Here is a 25415-nt window from a genome sequence, read left to right on the forward strand (position 1 = left end):
TAAGAAACAGGCAAGGTAATTATAGAAGCAAGGTAATTACTAGGAAACAAGTAAAGTATTACTCGCGAGTAATAGAAATAATACTTATAGAAAAAAACAAGTAATATAAAGTAAGGAATTAATAATAGATTAAGAAACTATAGAACCGTGTACCTACTATTAGTATAGTACACGGGGATAGAAAGAGAAAAAAAAAAGAAATAAGTTAAGAGAGGAAAAGGTTTTATATAGGTATTATTCCTTCTGAAAATAAGGTAAATTTTAACTTTACCCACGCGGTCGCCTACTAAAAATACTTAAAAGAAGTGATACCTCTTTAGGTACTTTATAAAGTAGTACTTTACCTAAGTACTTACTTTATACTTTAAATATTCTATAAGACTCTTATTTAAGATAAAGTTCTACTGGTTAAGAGCTGCTAATCCCACGCGGATTTTACTTACTTTACTTTATAGATGCTTTATAAAGCTGTACTAGTTATAAAGGCTGCTCGCAAGGAATATTTGCATGATTATACTATCCATAAGAGATAAGAAAGTATTAAGAAAATAACTTTATATACTACCGCATGGTAGTAAATTACCCGCGAGAAGGCCTTTTCCTTTCCTACGGCAGCTTTTCCCTCCGTGAAGAGGTTTTACTAGTTATATAAGGTTTTTACTAGCGCTTGCTAAGTATATATCTAGATTAGATAGTAAAAATCCCTAGCCTTAAGAACCAAGGCCTGTGAGAGGGGAAAATAATTATAAGAACACGCGAATATCTTGCTAGTACTAACTTAGCCGCGGGCTAACTAAGTATATACTAACTTTAAAATCCTTATAAAGCGAGATTCTAAACCTCAGCATTAATCTATACTATTTCCGCGATCCTTAAAAACAGCCCTTATTTCCTTATTAGGTTCCCGAGTCTTAAATACGCTGATTTAACCAAGCCTATAAGAAACCCCTTTCTCACAAAAAACGAATTAAGTTAAAATTAAATTTCTTAACTAGACTAGCCCTTAATTATTTTATTTATTAATAAAATTAATATATTATCTTTATATATAACTATTCTAGTCTATCTTTATTAAATCTTTAATAAAATCCTAATTAACTTTAATATAATATTATATATTTACTTAAAGCTTATCAGCTTTAAAACTTTAAAATTTATTATTTAAATCATCAATTTATATTTAGTAAAATTTTAATCTATAATATATAATATATTCTATAAGTATTTAACTTTAAAAAATAAAGTTCTTAAAAATAAAGTAGGTTAATTAATACTAGTTCCTTATTAAACCATAGAGTTATATAAGTATATTTCCCTAATACTTATAGGATTATTAGGCCATAATAGATACTACAGCACCTTAGGCATGTAATAGTAGTAGCCTAAGGCCACCACTTATTTAGTTAGGGGTTATATATCTGTATCACTTACATAGAAGTGTTAAGGTCCCCCTTAAGGGGTCTTTAGTAATTGGTTTAGTACTAATAAAAGCCCTACCTTTACTTAATATATTATGTCTCTGTACCTTTTTATTAGCATATTACAGCTATTAACTTATAAGGATAGATAAGGTATATATTAAATAGAGAAAAAATTTTATTAGTTATATAGTAAGTAGCTCCTAATTAGTTACCTAATTAGTTACCTAATTAGTTACCTAATTAAGGTTATTACCAAGTCCTTATATAGGGCCTCCAGCCCATGACAACTAGTATCTAAGGACCCAGGTAAAATAAAAGCAGATAGCTAAGCTAGAGTTAGATAACCCGCAGGTTTAATTCACCTAATTTAGATATGTGATGTTAGGTGTTGGAGGCCTTTCCATTCCCTCGCCAATAAAATAATCTACATGGAGACTCTGGACATACCCCTTTAGCGTAACAGCATTGCGATAGGCAGGGTTATGCATCAGAGTATACAAGCGAATGTTTGTCGGTTGATCGGTTGTAAAAATGATCAACTCGCTATACTCACTGTTGGTATACACAACCTCCTCGCGCCAGTCCCCAAGGATATCACCCTGGAACATCGGGTCATCGTCGGCTGTTGTCGCACCAAAGCGGTACGTGGTGACGAGGCGTTGGATCTTGCCGGCCTCGGGGTCCCACTTGCCGATATTGCCGTCGTTGATCGACTCAAGGAGCTCATCGCTATCCCACCAGACGCCGAGCTGTGGGTACGGGAACACATCAGCGTCGCCGATCAGCTTGTCGGAGGGCCCGTTGTACAGGCCTAGGAAGGACCATGTCTCCATCCCAGGGTGATTCGGGTCCACGTCTCCAATCATCCCGCGCCCGTTGTCGCCCTTCTCATCACCGTAGTGCTCCCAGATGATTTTTCCGTCGGTGGCGTCGTAGTAGTACTCATAGAGCAATGATGGGTTACTCTATTGAACGCCGTACCCCTGCAAACCGTCACGCTGAGGATCTATCATGGCGATATGCCAGCGATCGCCGTGCACAATGCCGGCGGGACCAAGGGAATAACGCAGTGTTCCGTCGCCGTTCAGCATGAAGCCCAGTTCGCCAACCTCGTCAACCCCGTCACCGTCAACGTCAATGAGTCGAGTGTTATGACCATCTGGCGCGTCCTGGTCATCGCGCTTCCACATCCAGGCGAGATCCGCAGACTCTCCATCAAAGGTCCATGCTGCCGCGATAAGGTTAAATGGCCCCGCGTCCTGGCGGTTCTTCATCACCGAGACAAGGTGTGGTGTTTTCCCATCAAGGTAGCCCACGCCGAAGCGTCCTCCCATCGGACCATCGGAGATATAGTCATCTGGATATGGGGAAATTGCCCGCATGGCCCCAGTCATGCCATCCAAAAACGCAACAAACTGATGGTCATAGTCTTCATACTCAAAGGTCTCGCCATTGCCAAAGGTGACGCCGTTGGAAATGCGGATCGCCACCTCAGCATGGCCGTCCCCGTCAAAGTCGTAGACGGTGACTCCATCACTGCTGCCGAGGTTGATAGCTGAGGATCCAGACTCTATTGTACTTTGATCCAGGCTGTTATGACCCTGACTGTGTTCCCGTAGAAAAGTCCCATTGCGCAGGTATGCTTCGATGCACTGAGGCTTTCCTTGACGGTCGACAATAAAGTCGTATTCGCCGTCGCCATCTAGATCACCGACCCAGATGTATCGAATCGGATTGCCAGCCTTGATTGGAACGCGGAAGAGTGGACCGACCTCTGCGTCAGCCTCCAAAGTCCAAGAATCGCTGACCTCGCTTTCCTTGCCATCGATGATAGTCGTCACATGGTAGGTGTTGGCTTTAGTGAGGTCCGCGGTCGAATCGACGAAGTTGGATCCTTTGGTTAAAACGTCCTCATTCAGGAGCTCGGCGTCGCGGTCTCCCGTGGAGCGGTAGAGGTTGAAGCCAATCTCCTCGGGATCGAGGCCAAGAACTCGCCACCTAATAAAGGCCTGGTCTTCGGCAGATCGAATCGCGATGACCCCACGGCCCAAGTTTTCCATCGGGCGTTGGGCTTGGGCGTGAGTCACGAAGATTGACGCGGTGGTCAAGGCCACCACAAGGTCCCGCAGAAAGGGCTGCATCGTAAAGGGCAAGTATCGAGAATACACTTTGATGCTATGCCTAGTGTTCTTGGTATACATAAAATATGATTCTCACCCAGCAGTTGACTTGCCCTCTTTATATTAACGTCATCTCTAGTCGTATCCAAAGCGTAGTAATTCCTTTCTCCACTTTTGGGACAGAACAGAAGGGCAGATACTCCGAAGTCCGCAAAGAGCTGGTTCAAGTGCATTGTCCCCCCTTCAGTTTACGGCTACCCCGAAATCATAGCGCTGATAGGAGCCCTGAGTTGAACCGGACTCTGTGTAGGCATGCTACAGATCCTTAAGGCCGCTAAATATTCTAGCTGCTACTCTCCACAATACCCCGCAATTCAGACTAATCTCTGTTTTTCAGGGCGTGATATTACATCGTCCTGCAATATCGAAGTGTGACGGACCTTGACCGGGCGAATATCGAAGAAGGGCCGCTACTCCCACACCAGTCTTCGCCACTCGTAGTACACGTATTGCAAATTATGAAACTAGGTGATAAATATGCCAGTGGTAGCTATGGACGCACGGGTCTCAACTAGAAGAAACGTTCAAGGTAAGCACATACAATCTCCCCGGAAGCTTACTCCTTCACGCGCTCTCTCAAGCTATGAGATTTAAGGCCTAAGCGGTAATTGTATGTTTTAAACCAGCCTGCGTGTTCTAACCTGCTTATCAAGATCGCTCGGAAAATGATTTGGGAACTTCACACTCGGAGGATACGTGGGCATTATTTAATCCACATGTACTATATGAAACAGGAAGTTATAAGCACCGTCCGTACTAGCACGTCGTCTACTCCACAGCCTATCCAAATTAGTCAATCTGTAGCGCTGCTAGTGTGCCGAATGGCAAGCGGACTTGTCGTCGATCAGCCACCGGCGTAATATTCGCGGCACTCGGCGAAATAAAACCGGAGAAAGCTGGCGGGTCGGGAATAGTTCATTCAGGCTAAACAAGGCATCAAGATTTCTGCATTTTCGTAGCAGGCTGTCATCGGACGTCGGTGGGTTTCCTTCACCGTAGTGCGGGTGGCAACTCATGGGGAAAACACATGGGGCGTGTGGTGGCTTGTGGAGAAAGGCCCAGGTGAGGTCTAGTACTTTGTGGGAAGCATAGAGGCTAAATCTGCGTAGTATGCGTTAAGCCCTCGAGCTACGCTTCTAGAAACTGGCTGAGTACGGTGTAGCCTGTGTCCCGCCATGCTAATCGTCTCCCCTGCACATCCTACATATATCCTGATCGCCTGCCCCAGTACACGTAGACCAGCCATCCTTTAAGATAACAATGGAGGTTCCGGGGCTCGCAGTCCTTCTCATACTACTGACTCCGCTGGCCATCGCACACGGCCATCAACAAAAGTACTCAGCAATTAGGAACCCCATATTGCCGGGCTTCCAACCTGACCCGAGCTGTATATTTGTGCCTGAATGGGACGACACGTTTTTCTGTGCGACTTCCAGCTTCGGTGCCTTTCCTGGCCTCCCTATCCATGCTAGCAAAGATCTACAGAACTGGAAGTTGATAGGGAATGCTCTGAATCGCGAGGAACAGTTGCCAGGCCTTGGCTTGCTAAATAGTACCACTGGGTAAGGCCAATCGCCAGGAACCCTTTCTTGTTTTCAAAAGATAGACAAGGAGAAAAGAAAGCGATATTGACAAGTACAGTGGTATCTACGCGCCAACTCTACGCTACAAGGATGGGACGTTTTGGCTTGCTACGACGCTTGTCCACGCAGACTACCCACGGGATGATACGAGCAGATGGGACAACGTACGCTTCTTGTTGACGCAATCAAAGCCCAGAGACTGCCACACTTACAAACTAACCTTTTGACATAGATCATATTCCACACAGAGAACCCCTACCGCGAAGAAACCTGGTCGCTCGCAGTTCACTTTGACTTCGAAGGCTATGACCCCTCTCCTTTCTGGGATAGGGATGGTCAAGCGTATATGGTCGCATCGTACTACTGGCGCAAAGAGTAGAGGCTTCTATCTCTCTACCTAGCTTCCGCATGGTGGTTGAGGCTGACGGCGCTGTAGATTGGCAATCAAAATCGCAAAGATTGATCTCCGTTCGGGCCGCACTGCACCATGGGAGACGATTTGGTCGGGGACAGGAGGAATAGTAAGTGCTTCTAACTTCAAGATCTCACATATCGAAGGCAATATATACTAAGAAATGATATAAGGCTCCTGAAGGGCCGCACATATACTACAAAGATAAAATGTACTATCTCGTCATCGCTAAAGGTGGGTTCCGTTCCCTAGACTGTGAAAATCAGCAAGTTCTAAGCGGAATTACCTAGGTGGATCTGCTGAGGGCCACATGGTAACTATGGCACATTCCCCGCGATTAAAGGGCCCCTATGAAGCAAATCCAGCAAACCCGGTGCTTACTGCTGTCAACACAACAAACTTCTGTCAGTGATACACACTTGCCCTCGGGTAAGGACCTATGATGACTTACCTGCCTCATTAGTTCAAACTGTTGGCCATGCCGACCTATTCTAGGATGCTGCGGAGAACTGGTAACGAAGCCCCTCATAGGGTCGGGGCGACCAGGACTACAGATCGCTAATGTTTTTGTTTCGCTGGGTCTTAGGTGGGCAGTCGCCCTAGCCACGAGAGTGGGTTCTTCTCACGAGCACTACCCAATGGGACGCGAATCAGTTCTGACCCCCGTGAGATGGGAGAAGGGCCAATGGCCCATTCTCAGCCCTATTGAAAACACGATGGAGGGTTGGCCTAGACCAGCTACATCACATGTTCGTGGAGATGGGTACGGCTTGCTTCTTACTATATACCGTGCACGAGAGCTAATGTGGCCTATTCTAGGCCTTGGATCGGTGCTGACGATGATGTTGACTTCGCGTCAGGCTCAGCTCTTCCGCGGCACTTCACGCATTGGCGTTTCCCTCGAGCTAGCAATTATGAAATCTCACCCAGGGGTCGTCCGTATACACTTAAGCTCAACCCCTCGGCCGCGAATCTCACATACGACGGTGCATCTGCCCCACCTGGCGGACAGACTTTCCTAGGTCGGAGGCAGGAACATACTCTCTTCACGTTTAGCATTGAATGGAATATTCTCCGCGCGCTGTGGACGAGGAAGCTGGTGTGACACTCTTCCTACAGCAAAATCAGCACGTCGACATGGGCGTTCGAGTGTCTCATACTGATAGTCAACTACATTTCCGCGTTGGAGGTATATCACCAGTGCAGCGACCCCCCGAATACCGGGTGCCTCTACCAGAAACATGGCTTCACGAGAAGCTTCATCTCGAGATCAGGGCATTCAACTTTACACACTACTCCATGTCCGCGGGGCCAGTGAATGCTAGGTCACACATGAAGACTCTTGCATATGTTGACAATGCAATCTTTGGTGGACGCTCATTTACAGGTAGGACGAACTAATGATACACAATGATTGTTAATTTTTGTCTCTAATGTTTTGTAACACGTGTTTAGGGGTTTTTGTCGGAGTCTATGCCACAAGCAATGGCGGCAACGGAACGACCCCAGCATACTTCTCGAACTGGTCTTATACTGCTCAGGGGCAGTTCTTCAACTGAGTTGCGGCTCCAGAGAGTGTTGGATGTCAAACATATTCCGTACTGAATGTGAATCTGTCTAGATCAGACGGTGAGGGCCTTGAAAAACTGTCCTCGGAGGGCGCACCCGCTCGTGTCCTTACAAGGTGCGGAATCCGAAGATATCTCTTTTTGAATTAATTGGTGGCGTGTTTAAGCAGACCTTTGCACTCCTATATTATATGAGAAGTTTATCCTGATTCAGCTATCTTTTTGCACATTGATTGCCAGAATGTGCCCCCTATACATCATGGTCCATGCCATGCTGCTACGGAGCTACAGGAAGTTCAACACAGCATAAGACGAATGCGGTAGAGTAACCGAGACGATACTATTCCTGGCCCATACTGCTTCGGAACGCGAAGTGGTCACACTGTGTAGTCGAGTCGGTCGGCCCTGCCGTAGCTCGTAGTTGTACGAGTAGCCGTCCCAAGTAATCCCCGACACCGCATCGCTTCCACTCGCCACCAGGCGCTGAACAGGGACTCGCTTTATGAATCTGGAAGAGTCTGGAAGGCGGGAAGAATAGTCCTTCGACGGACGGTCCGACGCTGTGGATGAATTGTACTCCACCATGTTAATGATTGCAATCCGGGCCAGTTTACCGTCTCGGTAGATTGCGTATGCCGACTCTGTTTCTTCTGGCATCGGGATAGGAGACACCTGAACCTTATGTCTATCTGTGTGTCCCAGAATTGCTGCAGCCGCAATAGTGCCATAATACGGTGCCCTCGTTGCAGGAACAGTTGGGCCCCAATTGACAGGTTGCCATGAGGCATAGTTGTAATCGACTCCTTGGTGGAAATGAACGCGATGTATTCCAATAGAGGCTGCGAGGAGACTGAAGTCGATACTCCAAAGTGCCGCACCGAAAACATCGGAGCACCCACGTCGACCTTGGCTGAATAGACTATTTCCTTCTCCTATAATATACGGGAGTCCGACATCGCGGAGGGAGTTCTTGACCGAAAGCTGTGATGCAAGGCCTGCGGCGGTCATGCTGTGATTCATCAAGGTGCCCTGCAGTGTGACAGTAGGGTCTTGGGAGCCAGCTATTTAGTGGTGTGTACCGATGGCTGCGAGACTGTTTCTGCTGTTCAACCCGTCTGCAAAGGCAGGCTCAACCCATCTTAATCCAGCAAACGAAGGTCCGAGAAGTCTACATGGCTTAGACTCACAGGCCTTCCTATATATCCTAGCCAGAGTTTCGATTCGTTCTTTCCAGTCAGCCACATAAGCGGTCACGTCCCATGTGGATTCTTCACGGATCGGAGGGCGATTCGACTTCAACTGCGCATAATGATCTTGAAAAACATTAGCTAAATGATCAAAGAAGAAATGTACCTTTTATTATAACTAACCAGCTTCATTCCCGACCTCCCAGTGCGCAAATTGGCTATTCTTGATGGCAGCACAAGCCAGCGGAAGGGTGGCTTCAAGATTATCGAAGCCGCCGTTGCTGGAGTTGGCACCCATGTTAAAGCCATGGGAGAATCTAGCACCTTCGAGTGTCTGATAGCTTTCCAAAAAATGCCTTGCCATACTTCATACTTGTCGGATACGAAATGTCTGGGTTGCCAAACGTGCGGTCCGTGGCCACCTCAAGGTCTGGGTCGTAGAGAGCATTGTCCTGGGTGTTCCCTCCGACTCTCACATATGGCCTATGGCCAGTATATTGCTCAAAGTTGGCCAAGAGATTGCTCGAGAATCTGTTCGGGTTGGATTTATTGCCTGGTGCAGGAGGACTTAGTTCGGCACTATCCCTTTTACATTGCGGATCTTTTGCCTACCTGCGTATTCCGGGAACCAGCTGAACTCGATAGAAAATGACACAAAGGCTTCACCGATGGGCTCACTAATATTTGGAGGGGGCGCCTTAGAGACCGATGGCAACGACGCGAAGGTGGCCACGGGCAAAAGGAAGACTGGATAGAAGATCTTCATCCTGGGCGAATAATATCGAAACAAACAAGAACAACAGCCGGACGAGTTCTCGGAAAGTCTCAGTTAGATTGTTATTGGTCGCGACATTGCAATCAAATAAATAGGTGTGTTGTTTCCCAGCCACGGAATACGGAGTATACAAGTCGGACCTTCGGAATACTGAGACCGAAATGCGGGGGAATAGTGGTTGATTAAAAACTACGCTCCCCCGATGATACAAATGCATGGCTGGCTAATCGGGGTAAGAACAAGAATATGCACAAAAAGGACAAGTTAGGGGACAGACTTGGGCTGAGGGACTTTCCCCCAAGACGCACAGGCGTATGTTAACCAACATGACAACTGCAAACCTGGACGGGTAGTCGCGCAATCAATCCTCACATATTAAAACCAATCCGCGGTCCTCTTCTTCAACTTGGCCCCGAATTTCAGCTCTAATCCGGAGGGAACAAGAGTGAGGGTAAATCGCCTGGATCGTCTTCTTTTAGTATATATTTGCTGACCGAAGCAATCAGTCAGGATGCTGTAGTATCTATAATAAGGACTGTTATACCGTGTCTAGATTATGTAAAACCCCACCTGTCCCCCGCTGTCAATTCACAGAGAGCATTCCATCATGTCTCTCGGAAAGATAAAATAAAAAGAGCATTCCATCATGTCCCTCCTCGGCCTTCCAAACGAACTCCTCCTCCTCGTAGCCTCCAACCTCCCGTTTTCCCGGGACCTCTACGCCACAACTCTGCTGAACAAACGCCTGCACAACCTCCTGAATCCCTACCTGTACGAACGTGACGTCAAAGAACACCACAGCTCCATTCTTTCCTGGGCCGCGCGACACGGCCGCCTATCACCTGCGACAAAGTCTCTCGCCGCAGGCGCTGACCCTAATACATTCGCCGCAATCGACCAGGGCCCTCTCCATTGGGCGTGCCAAAAGGGCTATGGAGAGATCGTAGACCTTCTTCTGGCCGCGCCACAGATTGAGCCTGATCTTACGAGCGCGCATGGCCAGACGCCGTTGTGCATTGCTGCGATGCGAGGCCATGTGCAGATCGCACGCGCGCTGCTGGACAGCGGCAAAGTTAACGTCAATAAACCAGGCTTCAGTAATTTTGCACCGCTGGGCGTCGCGGCTGCATACGGGCGGGTTGCTGTGGTGAAACTGCTCCTCTCCGTTCCCGGCATCGAAGTAGACGCGCGCAATACAGAGGGGTACAGCGCGCTGACCGTCGCAGTGACTAATGGGCATGCCGCGGTTGTGGAAGTCCTCGCCAGTGTGGAAGGGGTGGATTTAGAGTACCGAGATGCAAATGGGTGGAGCCCGCTGACTGTTGCTGCGAGCATGGGCGAGGTTGGTGTTGTGGGGGTGTTGCTGGCGACGCACAGGGTTGATGTCAACTCACCGGATTGGGCAGGGGAGACGCCGCTAGGATGGGCAGCAGTCTATGGGAAAGGAGATGTCGTCAAGGCTTTACTTCAGGTCGATGGGGTTGACCGATCGAAATTGACTGAGAGACATCTTATAGCCCTGGGGTGGGATAGCCTCCCATAACAAAAAGCCACTCTTCTTCTATAGGAGCAGAAGGCTATCTGACCGTGTCACCAATAAAAACAAGCACTAGATCTAGATCAAGACCCTGGCGCTATTGCACTCATTACCCCAAGAGATAGAGGAAAGGTCGGTCTACACCCCAACAATCGCCGCAGCAACCTTGGCCACCGACTCGGTGTTCTTATAATCAAAGTCACTCGTCAGGTATATCATGCCAACTCCCTGGCTCACTGCGGCATCAATGACAGATGCATAATCTACACTTGCAGGGACCGAATTGATGATGATCGCGCTCCGGCTGTTGTCGTTTGCCTTCACACCATTGATCGAAGACGATCCATCGTCCTGCTCAAGCCAAGCCGCGTACGTACTCTCAAAGTCGACAACATTCGTTGCATATTCGAAGTACTCGGGTGCGGGAGCGGTGCCTGGGTTGAAGACTACTGTTGGCACCGTCGAGTCAAGGCTGAATGCTGCAGAGAGAGATTGCACGTATGTGGCGGCTTCTTGCATGTAGGAGAGTTCGGAGGACGAGGAAGATTGGGGGGCTTCATCGAAGAAGATCCCGGACAGTGTTATTCCAGGGTTGGAACGAGGTACAGTCGAAATAGGAGTCAAACCAGGTGTCGAAGTGGGACTGGAAGTAAGAGTCCAAGTGGAAGCAGAAGTGGCGACAGAGCTGATGGGCGTCCCAGTGTGCGTGTGAGTGTACGTGTGCGGGTGTGGATAGCCCATCCACGCTGCTCTCTTCGTGCGGCTGCTGGTGCTACCACTGAAGGCAGCCCACTGGCTATAGACCTCAATGTCTGCTTTGACCTCATTGATATCACGGTTTGCCCAGTTTGTGCGCACGTATCCAAGGGTGTGTGCATTCGGGTAGCTGTTGAGGGTTTCGACGCCAGTGACATATTCCGACGCGGGAGGCGCTACAGTAAACAGTCTCTAATCAGCGACTCTGTTTCACACCATCCATAGAAAGTGGAGCTACATACAAGAGCTCCCAGGGCCAGAATTTGGATTGACAATCACATAAAAATCCACGTCGGGGTAAGCGGCCAGCGCATCGTAGACGGGGTCCCAGGTTGTATCACTGGGCCAGGTGTAGAGGGGGAGAATGACGCCGATTGACGACGCTACGGAAGCGTAGCACGAGAGGGAAGAAAGGCCCAAGCCGAGATAATACGTAAGGGAAGGCATTTCGGATTCAAAGGAGCGTCGTGAATGATAAGATAAAAGGAATGTGAGGTCTTCGAGCACCAGGCTGAAGCAAGATGGTCTAGAAGAACGGAAAGGATAAATGATGAGCTTGTAGAGAGTAAGATGGCAATACCATTTTGATGGCCTCATGCAATATATAGCACATTCTACTCCACACCCCCCTCGCCATCTGCCCATACTCGATCGCAGCTATACTACCGGGAACTATAGGATAGCTCAAGCCACCAGCGGCAATTGTTGGCCAGGCCGTCACCCCTGATTGGTCTCGTCGCCAGAAATTGACTAGGATGACACACTTCCTGCCGGAGATCTGGACCTACTGGGCCACTCGGCACCTGTCGTATAGCAGATGGGTGTTTCAGCGAGCCCTGCAGGGGGCCAACGCTCGGACCAGAAGGACCTATCTACCCCTCATGGCAAACGATACAACCTCTTCGCTTGCCCTCTTTAATTTCCGGCATATGTTGCTCTCTTTGTTGTTTGTTATGCTCCCTCCAATAGCCTGCAAGAGCTTTGCCATGCGCGCCTATTCACACATTCGACCTGTCGGATTGATCAAAGTCTAGGGAGTGCTCTGCATGCGAGCTCTATTTTGAAACGGACTGATTTTAGGTTGCCTGTTTGCGCCGCAGCACTGGATTAACTCGATATCAAGGAGAAACACACTTGAGATCGAGTCTCGGCGACCTTCGAATTGAGAGAAATATCTGACACCGCAGCAGCAGACACCGCATCGATGACCCAGCTGCGCATACCCTGTGACCCGCGGATTGCCACGGCGAGAGTGACAAACAGCCCACTGGCCTACTAAAGCCCTCTGTTAGGTTGTAACTGGGATAGGATTTCATGTACAGGACGAAAGGTCACTGTCCTCCTGCAGTGCATGCTCGGCATAGGCGCAGGGATGCCACCATGCGCTAATCTCAGGCCGTCGGGGCCTAACATCTTGAAGAAATGAATCCCGCAACAGAATAAGAAAAGTTAACCCGAAGGACTGATTGTGAATCGAGCTGACAGCTCTTGTGGAGGGGGGCTCAACTAGGCGCCAATTGAATCTGGTCGCTATATACATCATGCTGGCTCGATCACACCAAGGTGCTATATTAGCAAACACCATCCTAAGAAGGATTCTTCAACCCAGTCTTCTCCTCCAGCAACCTAACAGCCTTCGCCTGCAACTCTTCATCCCCAGCCGCGGCAACCTGCTCACCAAGTTTTCCCCTAGGCTCAAAATAAGGCGCAATCAAGCTCTGATCATAATCACCTTCAGCAAGCTTCACATATGTCTCAACTCCATCCTCCAGTCGATCCGGCGCCTCCTTTCCACCGAGCTTCGTAGCAACCCACCCCGGGTGCACCGTCGCGACACTAGTCACACCCTTCCACTTCTTCGCAACACCGTTAGCAAACAGATGGAGCTGCAGCTTCGTGTCACAATATGACTTGAAATCATTCCAGTCCTGCTCGCCGCGCTGTTCCCAGAACATATCGTCCATATTCTTCGTCTCGCCCTGTTTATGCAGCATTCAGCTGATGTAGATCAGCCGCTTGGGCTTCTGCATCAGGCATGTGAGAATATATGGTGCGAGGACGTTAACGAAGACTTGCGTGGGCATGTCCGACTCCGCTGTGCGTCGCGTCGGGCCGAGGAACACGCCTGCATTATGGATGACAACGTCCAAGGGCCCGAGGGCGTTCGCTTTGTATGCAAATTGTTTCGTTGCGGAGAGCGAGGAAAGGTCGGCGATGAGGGTTCCGGCTGCTCCGGGGCAGGCTTTTTCGGCGTCGGCGGCACGTTGAGAGCTCCGGGCGTGCAGGTAGACGGTGTGGCCCTTGGCGATAAGCTGCTGGGCGGCAACAAGGCCGAAGCCGTCTGAGGAGCCGGTGATGAGGATGCGGGACATGATGGTGAGAGTTTGGTTCTGGTTAGCTCTTGGTGCTGAGATTAAGGGCGTTGAGGGGGCAGATAAACGCACTGTATAGTGACGTCTGTCCCGCGTAGGAGTCAAATTCTGTCTCTCCCTGTCTTTCCCATACTGTCTATCCACTTTTAACTCCGGCTGGTGGATCGGTCTCCAGGAGAGGGTATCACCGGCCGACAATGGATGATAGACTCTGTTGCAAATGGGATGTAGACTGGCATGGTGTGTTCAACAACTGAGGCCGATCGCTAGGAGCACAATCACCTACAAGAATCCTTTAGCCAGGGCGTTTCTGCAGGATCAATAAAGATTGAGGGCGTCTCCCGGGATGCCGGCGCTGGGATGAGTCCACTGGGTCCATAGGATCCATAGAATCCATAGGTATTGGTCGAGAACATTGTGCACGGCTTTGCCTGGATAAATCTGGTAGTCCATTAAGCTCTTCATTCTATATACTCTAACCTTTTCTGACTTAGTACGACGGTCAATTACAGCTACCTAATTACCCCTCATCCTCATCTTTCCCACAGACACAATGGGTCACGATCTGCCCTTCGAGCTCGTTGCTCGAATCGCTCACTACCGTCGAGATGATTCTCAGCGCTTTCTCACCCAGTATGTGTTAGTAGGCCGCACCTGGCAGGCGGTCTTTGAGCCCCTTATCTATGACCGAGTCTGCATCCACAGCGAAGTCTTCGAACCAGGAAAAGGTGCTACCTCAATTGAAGCTTTAACGTCGAGCGCTCCCCACATTGTTGCTCGACACAAGATGATCAGAGAAATACTTTACTGCATAATTCTCCCTTGGGACCTGCCAGACTACGAAAGACTTATAGTCAGGACACCCGCACAGACTTACTCGCCGCACAACCTCATACGACGAGCAAACAATGAAGCCTTTGAAGCCGCAATTGTCAAGCTTTTTGGTTTACTGACATGCATAGACACGGAACAACGCGTAACGATTAGATTCGAAAGTATAGGTCGCGCAAAAGGCCATGAGCCTGGCACACTGCCCTGGAATAGATCTGGCGCAGCGAGAGGCAAATGGGCAGTCCGACCATACAGAGCGGGATTCAGCAACAAGCGCCCCGCTTTATCTCGTGCGCCATGTGTCGATCGAATCATTGCTGATGGCGAGTGGCTATACCCTGGCAAATCTCCTAGCAACAGGCCTTATAGCAAGCGCATCGGGCTCGAGGCAGCCTGTTGGATTGCCCAGGCATGTCCCACTCTATCCGCCTTTGAATGGGATGTAGACGACACCGCTCTGCCAGAGCATCTAGATTACGCACAAGACCGACGCAAATGTACGAGAGAACCTTGCTCCGACTGCGTGTAAGACACTAATCTATCCACACAGCCTTTGCAGAAGCTCTTCCCCATCTCCCCGCCACCCTTCGGACATTCAAGCTACAGTCTCTCACGATCGAATTGCTGCACGAGAGCCTACCAGCACCTGTTCTGTGTGCCAAGGAGCATGATCTTCTGTCCACCAATCTCCGTAACCTTAGCCTTCAGCTTCGGGAACTGCACCTTGAAGACGTCCCGCTCGCGAATGATTTCTTCTGTCCTCTTGACGGTCAAGGCACACCGTGCGGAGAGTCTCTTCACTGGCCCAATCTGGAGAATATCCAGATCAGCCGTCCCGACTTTCTCCCGTCTGGTAAGTCTGTCACATGTGGCCTATCTAACCTATTCTAATCTGGTGCGCCGTACTAATAACGGCTGGGAAAATGAAGGCGAGTGGCTCAAAGACCCGGGCCCCATAGTAGACCATGACCTGGTTATCGGCGACATTGGCGACCCAGATTTTGACTACGCAGAGGCAGTTGAGCGACTCGATGGACCACATCCTAGCCATACTGGTCAAATATTCTGGGACCGCGACTTTGTGAATCGCGAATTATACCTCCTGAGTTGCATCTCCCTTGGATATGCGGCGCGGGGGATGCCGCGTCTGCACCATATGTTGGTCGAATACACCGAGGCGCTGGCGGTAGAAACCGACATGTCGTTCTATAGGGAGAAAGGGAAGGTGGAGGCTACGTTGTCTTGGGATGGGAATGCGATCAATAGGCATGAGCCTGACGAGCGCGTGGCGCATGCTTGGAGATTCGCACTAAGCGGACTTGTAAAGACCGAGTCGGCTCTGGCGAATGAGCCTATGTATGACTTTCTTAGCTACAAGGCCAATGTCCCGTGGGATAATCCTGAAGCTATTGGTGCCAGATAGCGGGGGTCTTCAACTACGATAACGAGGTACTAGCAGTCTGACTGTTCCCCCCTCTGCGAACAGATGAATGCAGGGGCATAAGCATTAGCGATCAATGATGACAGTCTCCATATACAAACAGGTCTGGGCTGTCAATCAGGCCAATTATGACGGGAATGCGGGCATGGAACTCCACTCACCAGGCCCACCGTTCTGATGATCAGATCTCGATAGATTTCCGCTGCTTGTCCCAAGGTTAATGCCCTCTACATACAGATATCACGAGGAGTCCCAGTAGATAGTTCCGGACCAGCTGCCACATACACAGAGCTGAGCTGTTTCCCCCTCAGCTGTTGTCCCTTGCCGGCCTTACCGTACCTTGTGTTGGAATTGATCAACAGATGATCCACTACGATCTAGATCCACGCATCTCTTCAGTGACATCAGCGGGCATGATGAACTATTCTAAGATCGTCAAGTTTACACCTGCTGCAAGGTCGTCTGGAAAGTACAGGCTGACGCTATTGGTTAACGTAGAGTTGGTAATGATCGCCCGTGAATGATGAGATAGTTACCACCGCCTACTTTGAAGGTATTCCTTGATCCAACAGCTCATCTCTGATCCAGGTTCTCAACCATTCTCCGTATCCATTCAGTGTGAACTATGAGTCTATCGCAGACAGCTAGCTCCCCATCCGTATACCGAGATGACAAACTCCAAATCGCTCTGAACGAACACGGGCTAGAACTGACGCCTGACGGGAAATATGTTCGTTGGGCTGCTTCAAATAAGGACCATCCTCGCAACTGGCCTGGTTGGCGAAAGGTATACGACATTGGCCTCGTTATCTTTCTTGACTTGTTCACGTGCGTCTTTCCACTTCATGTCGACACAGCTCCACTGACTTGGCTACAGCACATCGATCAGTACTGCAGGTGTAAGAAGGCCATCTACTTGTTCGGATTGCTGTCGTGAAACTAACTCATTTGGTTTTTACAGAGCTCCGCCGCTGAGCACGCACACGAGGAGTTTGGCATTAGTCGAGTGCTGGGGATTTTTATATTTGTCTCTTTGTACGCTTCTACTTGACATTGAACATCCGTTTGTATACTGACCCGCGGTTATCCTATAGATATCTTCTTGGACAGGGTATTGGGGGCGTGCTGTTCCCAGCCACATCCGAAGCATTTGGTCGCAAGCGGCTTTATATTATCAGCACTGCTCTTTACAGCGTCTTCTGTGTCCTTGTCGGCGTCGTCCCGTCCATTGCAGGGGTGGTAGTGGGTCGGTTCCTCTCTGGTTTCCTGTCAGCGATGCCTACAATTGTCGTGGCAGGTAGTATCGAGGACATGTTCAACTCCAAGAGCCGCGTGTGGCTCATCTTCCTCTGGGCCTTGGTTGCAAATACTGGCCTCGTTATCGGCCCCATTATGAGCATTTACATAATATCCAGTTTGGATTGGTGCGTGGAAATTATTCCTACCACGTTCGTGTACTAACATTGCTGTAGGAGATGGGTCTTTTATGTCGCGGCCATCGTCACCGCAATCATGACCCTTCTTCTGTTCTTCATTCGTGAATCTCGCCCATCCATCCTCCTCATCCAGCAAGTCGCCGATCTCCAAAAGACCGGGCCCCCTACTCTGCGCAATCATCACTTAGAGGTCCTCAATCCAGACCATACGCCCGACTTCCGCACCTTTGCCCGTATCGCTCTCTTCCGCCCCCTACGTCTCTTCTTCACTGAGCCAATTGTTTTCCTCGTGTCTACTATGAGTGCGATAGCTTTCGTCCTGGTCTATCTCTTCACTGAAGCGTTACCCCCAGTCTATCAATCAATGGGCTTCTCCGAGGAATCCTCCAGCCTCCCCTTCGTGGCTATTGCCGTCGGTCTTCTGTTCGGCCTCTTCACCCGGCTAGCCGACCACCAAACCCTCCTCAAGTACCAAAAAGCCGGGGAAAGTCCACAGCCCGAGCATAAACTACTCGGATTTTCCATCGGCGCACCCCTGCTAGCAGTCGGACTGTGGTGGTTTGCATGGACGATTCCACCACGGGTAGAGAATGTCCACTGGACCGTATCCTGCATCGCCCTTGTGTTAATCGGATACGCGCTCAACGAGTTCGACGCCGTCCTCGCAGGCTACCTCGCAGATAGCTACCTCACCTACGCAGCAAGTGGGTTTGCAACCTTGGCGTTTCTACGCGCTATACTGTCTGCGGTCTTCCCGCTCTTTGCGACGCAGATGTTCGATGGGTTGGGCGCTAATATTGCTGCTTCGATTCTGGCAGCTGTTGCGACTGTGTTTTGTCTTGTTCCGCCGCTGTTTGTGCGCTATGGGGCGAGGATCAGAGCGAGAAGTGCGTTTGCAAGACATAGTTTGAAGGTTTATTTGGATAATGGGGTGGATGAGGAGGGATTTTAAATTATTGGTCATATATAAGCAGCTAGATACTAGACAAGGATGGACTTAGAGTGTATTCGGTTACTACTGATGTTGCGCAGAGGGATGCTGGACTGAATCGTTGGAGGATTGAGTCGCCAGCACTATCTGCACCCAGACAACCAACGCCTACCATTCAATAAAAGATTATCCCAGTCCGCTCGGTACCGCCTTGCCTCCACCTTCCAAGCACCTCCTTCATCTCCCTTGCTGTTTTCTCCGCAAACCCCGGACCAGGCGGCCCTGCCATTACGACGACTGGATCGCCCATAAGCCAAGCAACAGGATGATCTGCTGTCACCTGCTCAACAGCAGACTTGATCTCTTCAATCTGAGCCAGCTGAAGACCGCGCCCGAAAAGAACCGCTTGAGCAGGTCGCCGGTAGTTGTTGGTGCCAACCTCGTTAGGCACCGGAGATTGAGGGTCTTTGCCCGTGAGAAGGGCAGGCAGCTCAGAGGCGGCAGCTTCAAGGGATAGCATAAAATGTGTCACTTTTGAACGACTATCAGTCTATGAATGTTGTAGATCGAGTATTGTCTCGCCTACCTTCGTATTCTGGGAGAAGAAGCTCCGCCACGGCTTTTCCCACATCGACACTCCGGCCGATCATGACCACAGGGGTGGAGGTTGTTCCCGAAGACATGTTTCTTGACTTAGATATGCGTTCAGAGGAAATTGGGTGAAACAAGGAAAGATGTCCTTAACAGGATGTGGCTTTGTGAGGGGACTGGCCGGGTTTATATGCCCGGGGAGTCTGACACCATGGCTTTCGTGAGCGTCACAATCCACTGCATTCCTCCATGTGGTACAGAGAGGACGGTGGTGGTACGTCGGACAACTTGCAAAGTGTGCGCGCGGTTCTTGATGTGATAGTGTACGGCATCGTGATATGACTGGATTTGCTAAGCCGCGTCAAGGACACAGCCCAGGGAGCCCTTTGTGGTCTTTCCTTGGCGCAGCTGAATACGAGATTCCGGACAATACGTCGAGACGATAGGACAATAGGCCTCCCAGCTAGGCAGGTCATCGTCGTGTAAGGGATCAGCTGTTCGCTTTCCTCAGCAGCTCAGCTTGGGTTAGGGTTAAGCGACAGTACATAACACTCTCGCCATCTCCTATAAGATCGACATACAGAGTCCCGGTCGGGATATATACTGCGCTACGTGCAGATCGATGGCTCTAATCTATTGGCTTGCTTCTGCCATGACGTGCGGCATTCAAGGCAAGAGCTGAATAGAAAAGAAATGGCTTTCCCGTTGGATTTACGTTGTTGAAAGCTCAAGTTCCTGCGGGCAAAAACACAGCATGGCTGACATCGATTCAATTCTCTCTAGGCTCCACGCCTTCAAACTCGATCACCTCGATATCCCTTGCCTCACTCAAACCGCCGCCGATTTCGATGAAATTAGATCCATATACGCGCATCCGGAGATAGTCCCTCTCGCTATAATCCGTCCAACAACGCTTGAAGATGTACAGAGCGTTGTCCGCCTCTTATCGAGCAGTGGAATAGAGTTCACAATCCGTAGTGGCGGTCACGATATGCACGGCCGCTCCATGAAACAGGATGTCATCGTTCTCGATATGCGGCTCATTAAGAATGTCACTATTAACACCCCCCCTCCCCCTGATCAAGATGTCCCAACCGCAACGGTTGGCGGTGGGATTTTAATCGGCGATCTTATCCCTCATTTGCAGCTCCATGGTTACGCAACACCGGTCGGATCTGTTCCAAGCGTGGGATACGTGGGATGGGCTATGTATGGGGGCTACGGGGGTTACAGCGCGCACTACGGACTTGGTGTTGACCAAATTGTTGGGGCTAGGATTGTGAATGCGCGTGGTGAGCTGGTTGAAGCAGATGCCGAGCTCCTACAGGGCATCCGCGGCGCAGGGGGTGCATTTGGTGTTATTGTTGAGATGACAGTCAGGATATATAAGGTTGATCGCGTATGTGCGCCAAATATTCCATCACGGGGAGGCTTCCAACTAACGCAATGGCTAGATTCTTGCTGGTATGATTATGTATCAATCGGATGATTTGGCTACGGTCATCCCCGAGTACAATAACGCCTACCAGAGTCTAGCAGCTGGAGGCCTTCCTCCAGCACTTAGCGTGCAGCAAGGCGTCCTCAACGCGCCCACTCCAACATTCACCGTCTTGTTCTTCTGGTCTTCCAGAGACCTCGATGAGGGCTACGCGTGGCTCGAAAGAATCAAGGGCCTTGGACCATGCGTGGCAAGTACCGTGCACCAAACCACACCCCAGGAGGTTCTCGACGAAGTCGATCAGCATTTTGCAAAGACTACAAAGGGGCGCATGTGGACAATCAGTATGAGGAAGATTACTCCGGAGGTTGCAGGAGTTATTGCGCAGTACACGAGTAAGATGCCGGACGACCCTCACATTCTGTTCGACATGCATCAACTCCGCGCGTCTTCACCCTCGGCGCGAGCAAATGACGACTCAGTGTTCTCGGCTAGGGAGCCTCACTTCGCCTTCGAGATCAATACTATTGTGAAGGATGAAGCGAAATTGGAAATGACATTAGCCTGGGGGGAGGCATTCCGGGACGCACTGCGTACAACCGGTGCTGGGAATATCATGCCCGTGGGATACCTATCCTTCATGCGCGAAGAGGACATTGACCATTCAGCTGCCTTCGGAAAGAACTTGTCTTTTCTCAGGTATCTGAAGCAGAAACACGATCCCAATCATGTGTTCAAAGCTGCGATTTCCTATTTGTGATCAGGAGCTACCTGCCGTCATTGGATTTGGTTTGGTTGTGCCTTGCTGTGGTATTATAAGGCTAGATTGACATGTGTAGGATAGTAATAGTGATTGACAATCTTGCATCATCACAGACTCTGCTCAATCTGCCCAGCAACCTCCTTTCCCACAGCCTCCCCCAAGCAACATGCCACATTGAAAACCGTTGTATAGGCGCTGACTCGGGGTGAATATAACCCGACCATCGCGACTCTCCGATAGCGCGGATGGGGCCTTTAGCGGTGAGCTTCATTATCAGGTCGTTGCTGGCGGAGAGCTCGATCTCGCATGCGGCTGGGTTGGTGAGGTCTGGCTGTGATTGTTCGCATGGAAGCCCAATGCAGGCTTGGAACTGGAACATCGGCGGACCAATACTGCCGCGGCGTATTGGTACTTTGGAGGCTGATTCTGTCGACAAGGAGCTCATGACTCTCATTCGCGGATGAGACCATGTATGCTCGAGTCATTGCCATGTGAGCTTTGCGACACGGGCTGTCAATGTTGAGTTGAGCTAAGAAACCCGGGTAGAAAAATGATCGTGGCAACTACCATGCGCTGACGAGAAGATGCACTGCACAGCATTGGGCGTCTCGCTCGACAGGATCTGCAATTCCAGCCAACTGCTTGCCGCCGGCCATGCAACTAGCCAAGGCTGGCGCTTAGCTTGGAGGGGGTGCAGACACAAATAGCAGCAACAACCCCTCTCACCACCCTTGGAATGACTGCTATTCATGATAGCGAGTTCAAGTTCTCTATGGCTGAGGAAAAGGCATATCTCAACGCGAAGGATTTCGAAGATATCCCGGGCTCCGCCCACGCCCACTCTACCTCCACGAGTAGCACTCTAAGATGTGTTGATAGGTCTCAAGGTCCTAGATGTTGAGGTCGGGAAGGATGTTTGGCTTGGTGCATTTGCACCGATCAAACTCGTCACTGCAGGCGGCTACCTTGCAGTCCGCTATCTCAAAAACCGGGAAAGCACGGGTGATCTGGACTACTTGATCGAGCCTGAATTTGCCGGGGACGCAGATATCAAATCTGCTTTGGACAAAGTTGTCATCTCGGTGGCGCGCCGACTCGATTATCCCAAAGACTGGCTTAACGAGGCTATGGCGATTTTCGTCACCAGAGATGCCCGAGGCGTTCTCTTCGAGCGAGCAAAAAAACAGGGTATAACACTCTTCGATGGAGAGAACCTTCAGATCTTGGCCGCTCCCATCGAGTGGGCTCTGGAGCGCAAGCTTAGAAGAATCTACAACGGCAACAGGGACCGGAAGGCTGTACTTGATATGGGGGACGCCATTGCGCTCTTGAAGTATATGAGAGAGCGTAACAAGGGTCCGCTGGACTTGGAATCAATCCGAACTATGAACTTGAATGGGTTTGATGTGGTTCCAGACCACGCAACGATGCAGCGAGTTGCGGACGAGTATCGTCGCACATGTAACGAGGATATTTTCCAATGATGTATGGCAGCTGAGTCGGATACCTGTCATTGCCCTCACTCGCCCTTCCTGTTTTTCTACATGCGCTGCGAAACCGACTGGTCGCGCTCCTGTGACGGTCGCGATTGCGAGGGGGGCATCACAGAGGACAAAGAAGCTGTCTGGCTGCAAGCCTTGTCTTTGCTTCGCTCTGGAGATATGGGGGAACCCGGACGAGCGTAATTGATGCGGTTTTTTCATGGGGTTCGTCGACTCAAATTGTGTATAGCCAGCCCGTGTTTGTAACGATATTTCGTCGCGCAAAATTGGGGCCTGTACCGTTCGTTTCGAGCACCAAGTTGCCGTCTGAATCCAAGCTCTCAGCTGGTACAGAATTCCTTAGCACGTCTTTGTCGATAGGTGGTACATGTTTCGTCCACTCCGGGAGTTCCTCGGGGGTAAAGGGAGGCCACGGGTCATCCTTATGATCGCGATAAACATGCTTATAATTCCGCCGCAAACCCAAGCTCAATCTCCAATTGACAGCCTCGTGTAATTCCTCAACGATAGAGGCAAGAACGGCATATCGGACTGGATCAGGGTCTTTTGGGTCCGGTATATCGCCCACTTTCCAATCCGGGCGAAAGAAGAAGTATTCCGTCTCCCAGCCCATCATCTCGTAACGATCGGCAAGGTGTAGCTCGTAAAGACGATAGATCGATCGCATCGGTGTGTCTCGCATCCGCCAGATCGGGATGGCGCGATAGTTATACATGTCTCCAAAGTGCGAGGCAATGATACCGGTCGCGTTCTTTTCGTCTTCGATAAGGGCGCGCGGGGAGAAGGGGCCTGGAACTGGGAAGTACCACGAGGGCCAGCGGATGAACATGCGTAGCAGCTCAGGATAGGGCGTTCATGGCGGTGTCTGAGACGGATGAGGCTACCGCGGATTTGGAGGGGCGACTCGGCGTAGCGAAGCCATGATCAAAAGCGAGCCCAGAGGGAGGTCTTGGGTCGAGGACGACGAGGGCGTGGCATGGAGGATGAGATTGGTTGTTGTTGTTGTTGTTCTGGAGAGGTCGAGAGAGGAGGTTGCGACCGTGCGAGATGGGGGTCAGGTCACATGACAGCATCATGGCAGTGCGAGTCAACACACGCAGTAAATCCATGCAGAGCAGTCACCTTTCTGCTTGTCTGGTCTTAGTGAAAAAGCTTATGGTATGCAATGCTACTCTTTGTAACGTGGTCGAGTCAGGTCTGGGTTGTTCAAGGGGTATCCTAACTGTGCCAAGTACCAAGGATTCCCACAGGCATCGGTTATATATATATTCAACCCACTATTAAGTATGGATGTCATCAACTGTCTGTAATGTGGTCGTTTATACGTCTAGTCATCACTTCTAAAACATCATATTCATCACCAAGTAAACGACTCCTCCACATATCTCATCTCGAAACCTCTCTTCATAGCTGAATAAACCGCTGCCCTCGCCTCATCCGCCATCCTCGACGGCCCACAAACCAGCACTGCAGCCGACGAATCACTATTATGCGCCTCCTCAGCGAATGTCGAGATAATCTTGTCGAGATTCGGGCGGCCCTGCAAGATATCGACATCAGGTACGGAGTCAGCCGCAGGGAGCGTCGGGATGTCGGTGGTTGACGCGTTGGAAGACTGTGACTGCCGCTCCCATCGAGCAAGAGGAGAGGTCGCGTAGAAAGACGCGTGGATATCATCGCGTTCAAGGGCAGGACTCAACTCCCGAGAGGCGAGATCGTCTATAAACGCTGGTTGACGCGTAACCCAGACCAAGTGCATATCTTGAACGCGAGTTTTGTTCTTCTCTTCCGAGGTTGACGACCGTGCGATATGGCCGTTGATGTACGGCACTGCGGACGCAATACCCGTACCACCTGCAATAAGAAGGACGGATTCATAGGTCCAGAGTGGGAACTCATGGCCGTAGGGCCCTTCGAGGAGAATGGTTGCGTTGCTTGTCCGATCCGGTGATTTCAGGCATTCTTGCCGGAGGTGACGGGTCCAGCCGTCATACGGTCGGATCCAAAAGACCAGTCTCAATTGTCGTGATGCGGATTGTGAGAGATCAGTCTGCGGAGTTCGGCTTCCAGAGGAGGAGGAGTCGGAGAGAAGAGGGATTTGCGAAACATCCACATTTTCGTCTCCCTTGATGTTTGTAGGGGTTCGGAGAGACGAGCCGAGTCCTAGCTCGTACGACCACGATCCTAGAGTGAACGGATGGCTCTCCCATCCGGTGAGTCGGAAGGGCTGATAGAGAAAGTAGTATTGACCCGGGCGGGGGTCGAGGGAATTGGACCCAGGTATGAGCTCAAGCCGGAGCAGATCCGCTGCTTTGTTATATGTTGCAATGCTAGTTGTGCCATGAAGAGACTTGAGATTTTTCCTGACGTGAAGGTTGTAGTAGATAACGCGGACGACGCGAAGGACTCGGTCGAAGGCCCAGATACCGACAGTCGGCCACAGATAGAACCAGTACGCCTGATCCTCGAAGATGATGGTATGGCTATGTCGATGTTAGAGAAAGGGGAGAGTCGTGACGATCTGTATACATACTAAAAGCAACCCACAAGCACTCCTATTGAGAAGACAATATGAATGAGTAGAAATGTTTCGTAAGCGCGATGACGAAACCAGGTTATCGCCGCCGGTAAAATGAACACCATCAATAGTGTGGCCTGGAAATGTTAGACACAAAAGAGTATAAAACTCCT

General features: G+C 50.1%; 12 protein-coding genes across 12 annotated transcripts in view; 5 read left to right on the forward strand and 7 right to left on the reverse strand.

The window, feature by feature from the left end:
• Window positions 1-1783: 1783 nt before the first annotated feature.
• BJY04DRAFT_221506 (uncharacterized protein) lies at window positions 1784-3562 on the reverse strand (the record flags this gene model as incomplete). The annotated part of the gene is made up of 2 exons (XM_073717147.1): window positions 1784-2386; window positions 2462-3562. 2 exons carry the CDS (start codon window positions 3560-3562, stop codon window positions 1784-1786), a joined length of 1704 nt encoding a protein of 567 aa, XP_073567747.1.
• Window positions 3563-4861: 1299 nt separating this feature from the next.
• BJY04DRAFT_230210 (glycosyl hydrolase) lies at window positions 4862-7155 on the forward strand (the record flags this gene model as incomplete). Its single annotated transcript, XM_073719235.1, has 11 exons — window positions 4862-5163; window positions 5243-5348; window positions 5417-5559; window positions 5621-5705; window positions 5770-5830; window positions 5887-6000; window positions 6060-6067; window positions 6151-6359; window positions 6416-6695; window positions 6725-6983; window positions 7052-7155. The coding sequence occupies 11 exons, from the start codon at window positions 4862-4864 to the stop codon at window positions 7153-7155; spliced, it is 1671 nt and encodes a 556-aa protein (XP_073567748.1).
• A 294-nt stretch (window positions 7156-7449) lies between these two features.
• Window positions 7450-9117, reverse strand: BJY04DRAFT_221509 (glycosyl hydrolase family 79 C-terminal domain-containing protein; the record flags this gene model as incomplete). Its single annotated transcript, XM_073717148.1, has 5 exons — window positions 7450-8225; window positions 8352-8477; window positions 8535-8675; window positions 8725-8904; window positions 8964-9117. 5 exons carry the CDS (start codon window positions 9115-9117, stop codon window positions 7450-7452), a joined length of 1377 nt encoding a protein of 458 aa, XP_073567749.1.
• A 1684-nt stretch (window positions 9118-10801) lies between these two features.
• On the reverse strand, window positions 10802-11866 carry BJY04DRAFT_221511 (spherulation-specific family 4 protein; the record flags this gene model as incomplete). The annotated part of the gene is made up of 2 exons (XM_073717149.1): window positions 10802-11595; window positions 11662-11866. The coding sequence occupies 2 exons, from the start codon at window positions 11864-11866 to the stop codon at window positions 10802-10804; spliced, it is 999 nt and encodes a 332-aa protein (XP_073567750.1).
• Window positions 11867-12769: 903 nt separating this feature from the next.
• Window positions 12770-14107, reverse strand: BJY04DRAFT_230214 (uncharacterized protein). The gene is made up of 2 exons (XM_073719236.1): window positions 13480-14107; window positions 12770-13398 (listed from the first exon to the last, which is right to left on the reverse strand). The coding sequence occupies exons 1-2, from the start codon at window positions 13789-13791 to the stop codon at window positions 13006-13008; spliced, it is 705 nt and encodes a 234-aa protein (XP_073567751.1). The 5' UTR covers window positions 13792-14107; the 3' UTR covers window positions 12770-13005.
• Window positions 14108-14344: 237 nt separating this feature from the next.
• On the forward strand, window positions 14345-16045 carry BJY04DRAFT_230218 (uncharacterized protein; the record flags this gene model as incomplete). The annotated part of the gene is made up of 3 exons (XM_073719237.1): window positions 14345-15119; window positions 15173-15475; window positions 15552-16045. 3 exons carry the CDS (start codon window positions 14345-14347, stop codon window positions 16043-16045), a joined length of 1572 nt encoding a protein of 523 aa, XP_073567752.1.
• Window positions 16046-16688: 643 nt separating this feature from the next.
• Window positions 16689-18451, forward strand: BJY04DRAFT_221514 (major facilitator superfamily domain-containing protein; the record flags this gene model as incomplete). Its single annotated transcript, XM_073717150.1, has 5 exons — window positions 16689-16891; window positions 16941-16962; window positions 17025-17098; window positions 17158-17487; window positions 17536-18451. The coding sequence occupies 5 exons, from the start codon at window positions 16689-16691 to the stop codon at window positions 18449-18451; spliced, it is 1545 nt and encodes a 514-aa protein (XP_073567753.1).
• Window positions 18452-18458: 7 nt separating this feature from the next.
• Window positions 18459-19132, reverse strand: BJY04DRAFT_196763 (uncharacterized protein). Its single transcript, XM_073712396.1, has 2 exons — window positions 19017-19132; window positions 18459-18961 (listed from the first exon to the last, which is right to left on the reverse strand). The coding sequence occupies exons 1-2, from the start codon at window positions 19111-19113 to the stop codon at window positions 18606-18608; spliced, it is 453 nt and encodes a 150-aa protein (XP_073567754.1). The 5' UTR covers window positions 19114-19132; the 3' UTR covers window positions 18459-18605.
• Window positions 19133-19775: 643 nt separating this feature from the next.
• Window positions 19776-21817, forward strand: BJY04DRAFT_230220 (FAD-binding oxidoreductase; the record flags this gene model as incomplete). Its single annotated transcript, XM_073719238.1, has 2 exons — window positions 19776-20420; window positions 20476-21817. The coding sequence occupies 2 exons, from the start codon at window positions 19776-19778 to the stop codon at window positions 21217-21219; spliced, it is 1389 nt and encodes a 462-aa protein (XP_073567755.1). The 3' UTR covers window positions 21220-21817.
• Window positions 21818-21958: 141 nt separating this feature from the next.
• BJY04DRAFT_221517 (uncharacterized protein) lies at window positions 21959-22706 on the forward strand (the record flags this gene model as incomplete). Its single annotated transcript, XM_073717151.1, has 2 exons — window positions 21959-22076; window positions 22102-22706. The coding sequence occupies 2 exons, from the start codon at window positions 21959-21961 to the stop codon at window positions 22704-22706; spliced, it is 723 nt and encodes a 240-aa protein (XP_073567756.1).
• A 116-nt stretch (window positions 22707-22822) lies between these two features.
• Window positions 22823-23719, reverse strand: BJY04DRAFT_120113 (uncharacterized protein). Its single transcript, XM_073708317.1, has one exon. The coding sequence runs from the start codon at window positions 23551-23553 to the stop codon at window positions 22939-22941; it is 615 nt and encodes a 204-aa protein (XP_073567757.1). The 5' UTR covers window positions 23554-23719; the 3' UTR covers window positions 22823-22938.
• A 300-nt stretch (window positions 23720-24019) lies between these two features.
• BJY04DRAFT_196766 (ferric reductase family protein) overlaps window positions 24020-25415 on the reverse strand; it is a 3377-nt gene continuing 1981 nt past the window's right edge. Inside the window, exons 6-7 of the mRNA XM_073712397.1 lie at window positions 25258-25379; window positions 24020-25207 (exon numbers count right to left, since the gene is read on the reverse strand). Coding sequence (XP_073567758.1) covers window positions 24082-25207; window positions 25258-25379 — 1248 coding nt within the window. The 3' untranslated portion in view covers window positions 24020-24081. The remainder of the gene's footprint in view (window positions 25208-25257; window positions 25380-25415) is intronic.

The sequence above is a fragment of the Aspergillus karnatakaensis genome (assembly GCF_047715665.1).
Source record: "Aspergillus karnatakaensis strain CBS 102800 unplaced genomic scaffold BJY04scaffold_50, whole genome shotgun sequence".
NCBI classification, from domain to species: domain Eukaryota; kingdom Fungi; phylum Ascomycota; class Eurotiomycetes; order Eurotiales; family Aspergillaceae; genus Aspergillus; species Aspergillus karnatakaensis.

Excerpts from the sequence above, each read along its gene's own strand:
- BJY04DRAFT_230214 (XM_073719236.1), bottom strand. The coding sequence starts at position 13,791 with ATGTCCCGCATCCTCATCACCGGCTCCTCAGACGGCTTCGGCCTTGTT. Across the intron at positions 13,399-13,479 it reads CCACGCAAGTCTTCGTTAAC|GGCGAGACGAAGAATATGGA; the intron begins GTCCTCGCACCA and ends CTGCATAAACAG.
- BJY04DRAFT_120113 (XM_073708317.1), bottom strand. The coding sequence starts at position 23,553 with ATGTTCATCCGCTGGCCCTCGTGGTACTTCCCAGTTCCAGGCCCCTTC.
- BJY04DRAFT_196763 (XM_073712396.1), bottom strand. The coding sequence starts at position 19,113 with ATGTCTTCGGGAACAACCTCCACCCCTGTGGTCATGATCGGCCGGAGT. Across the intron at positions 18,962-19,016 it reads TCTTCTCCCAGAATACGAAG|TGACACATTTTATGCTATCC; the intron begins GTAGGCGAGACA and ends GTCGTTCAAAAG.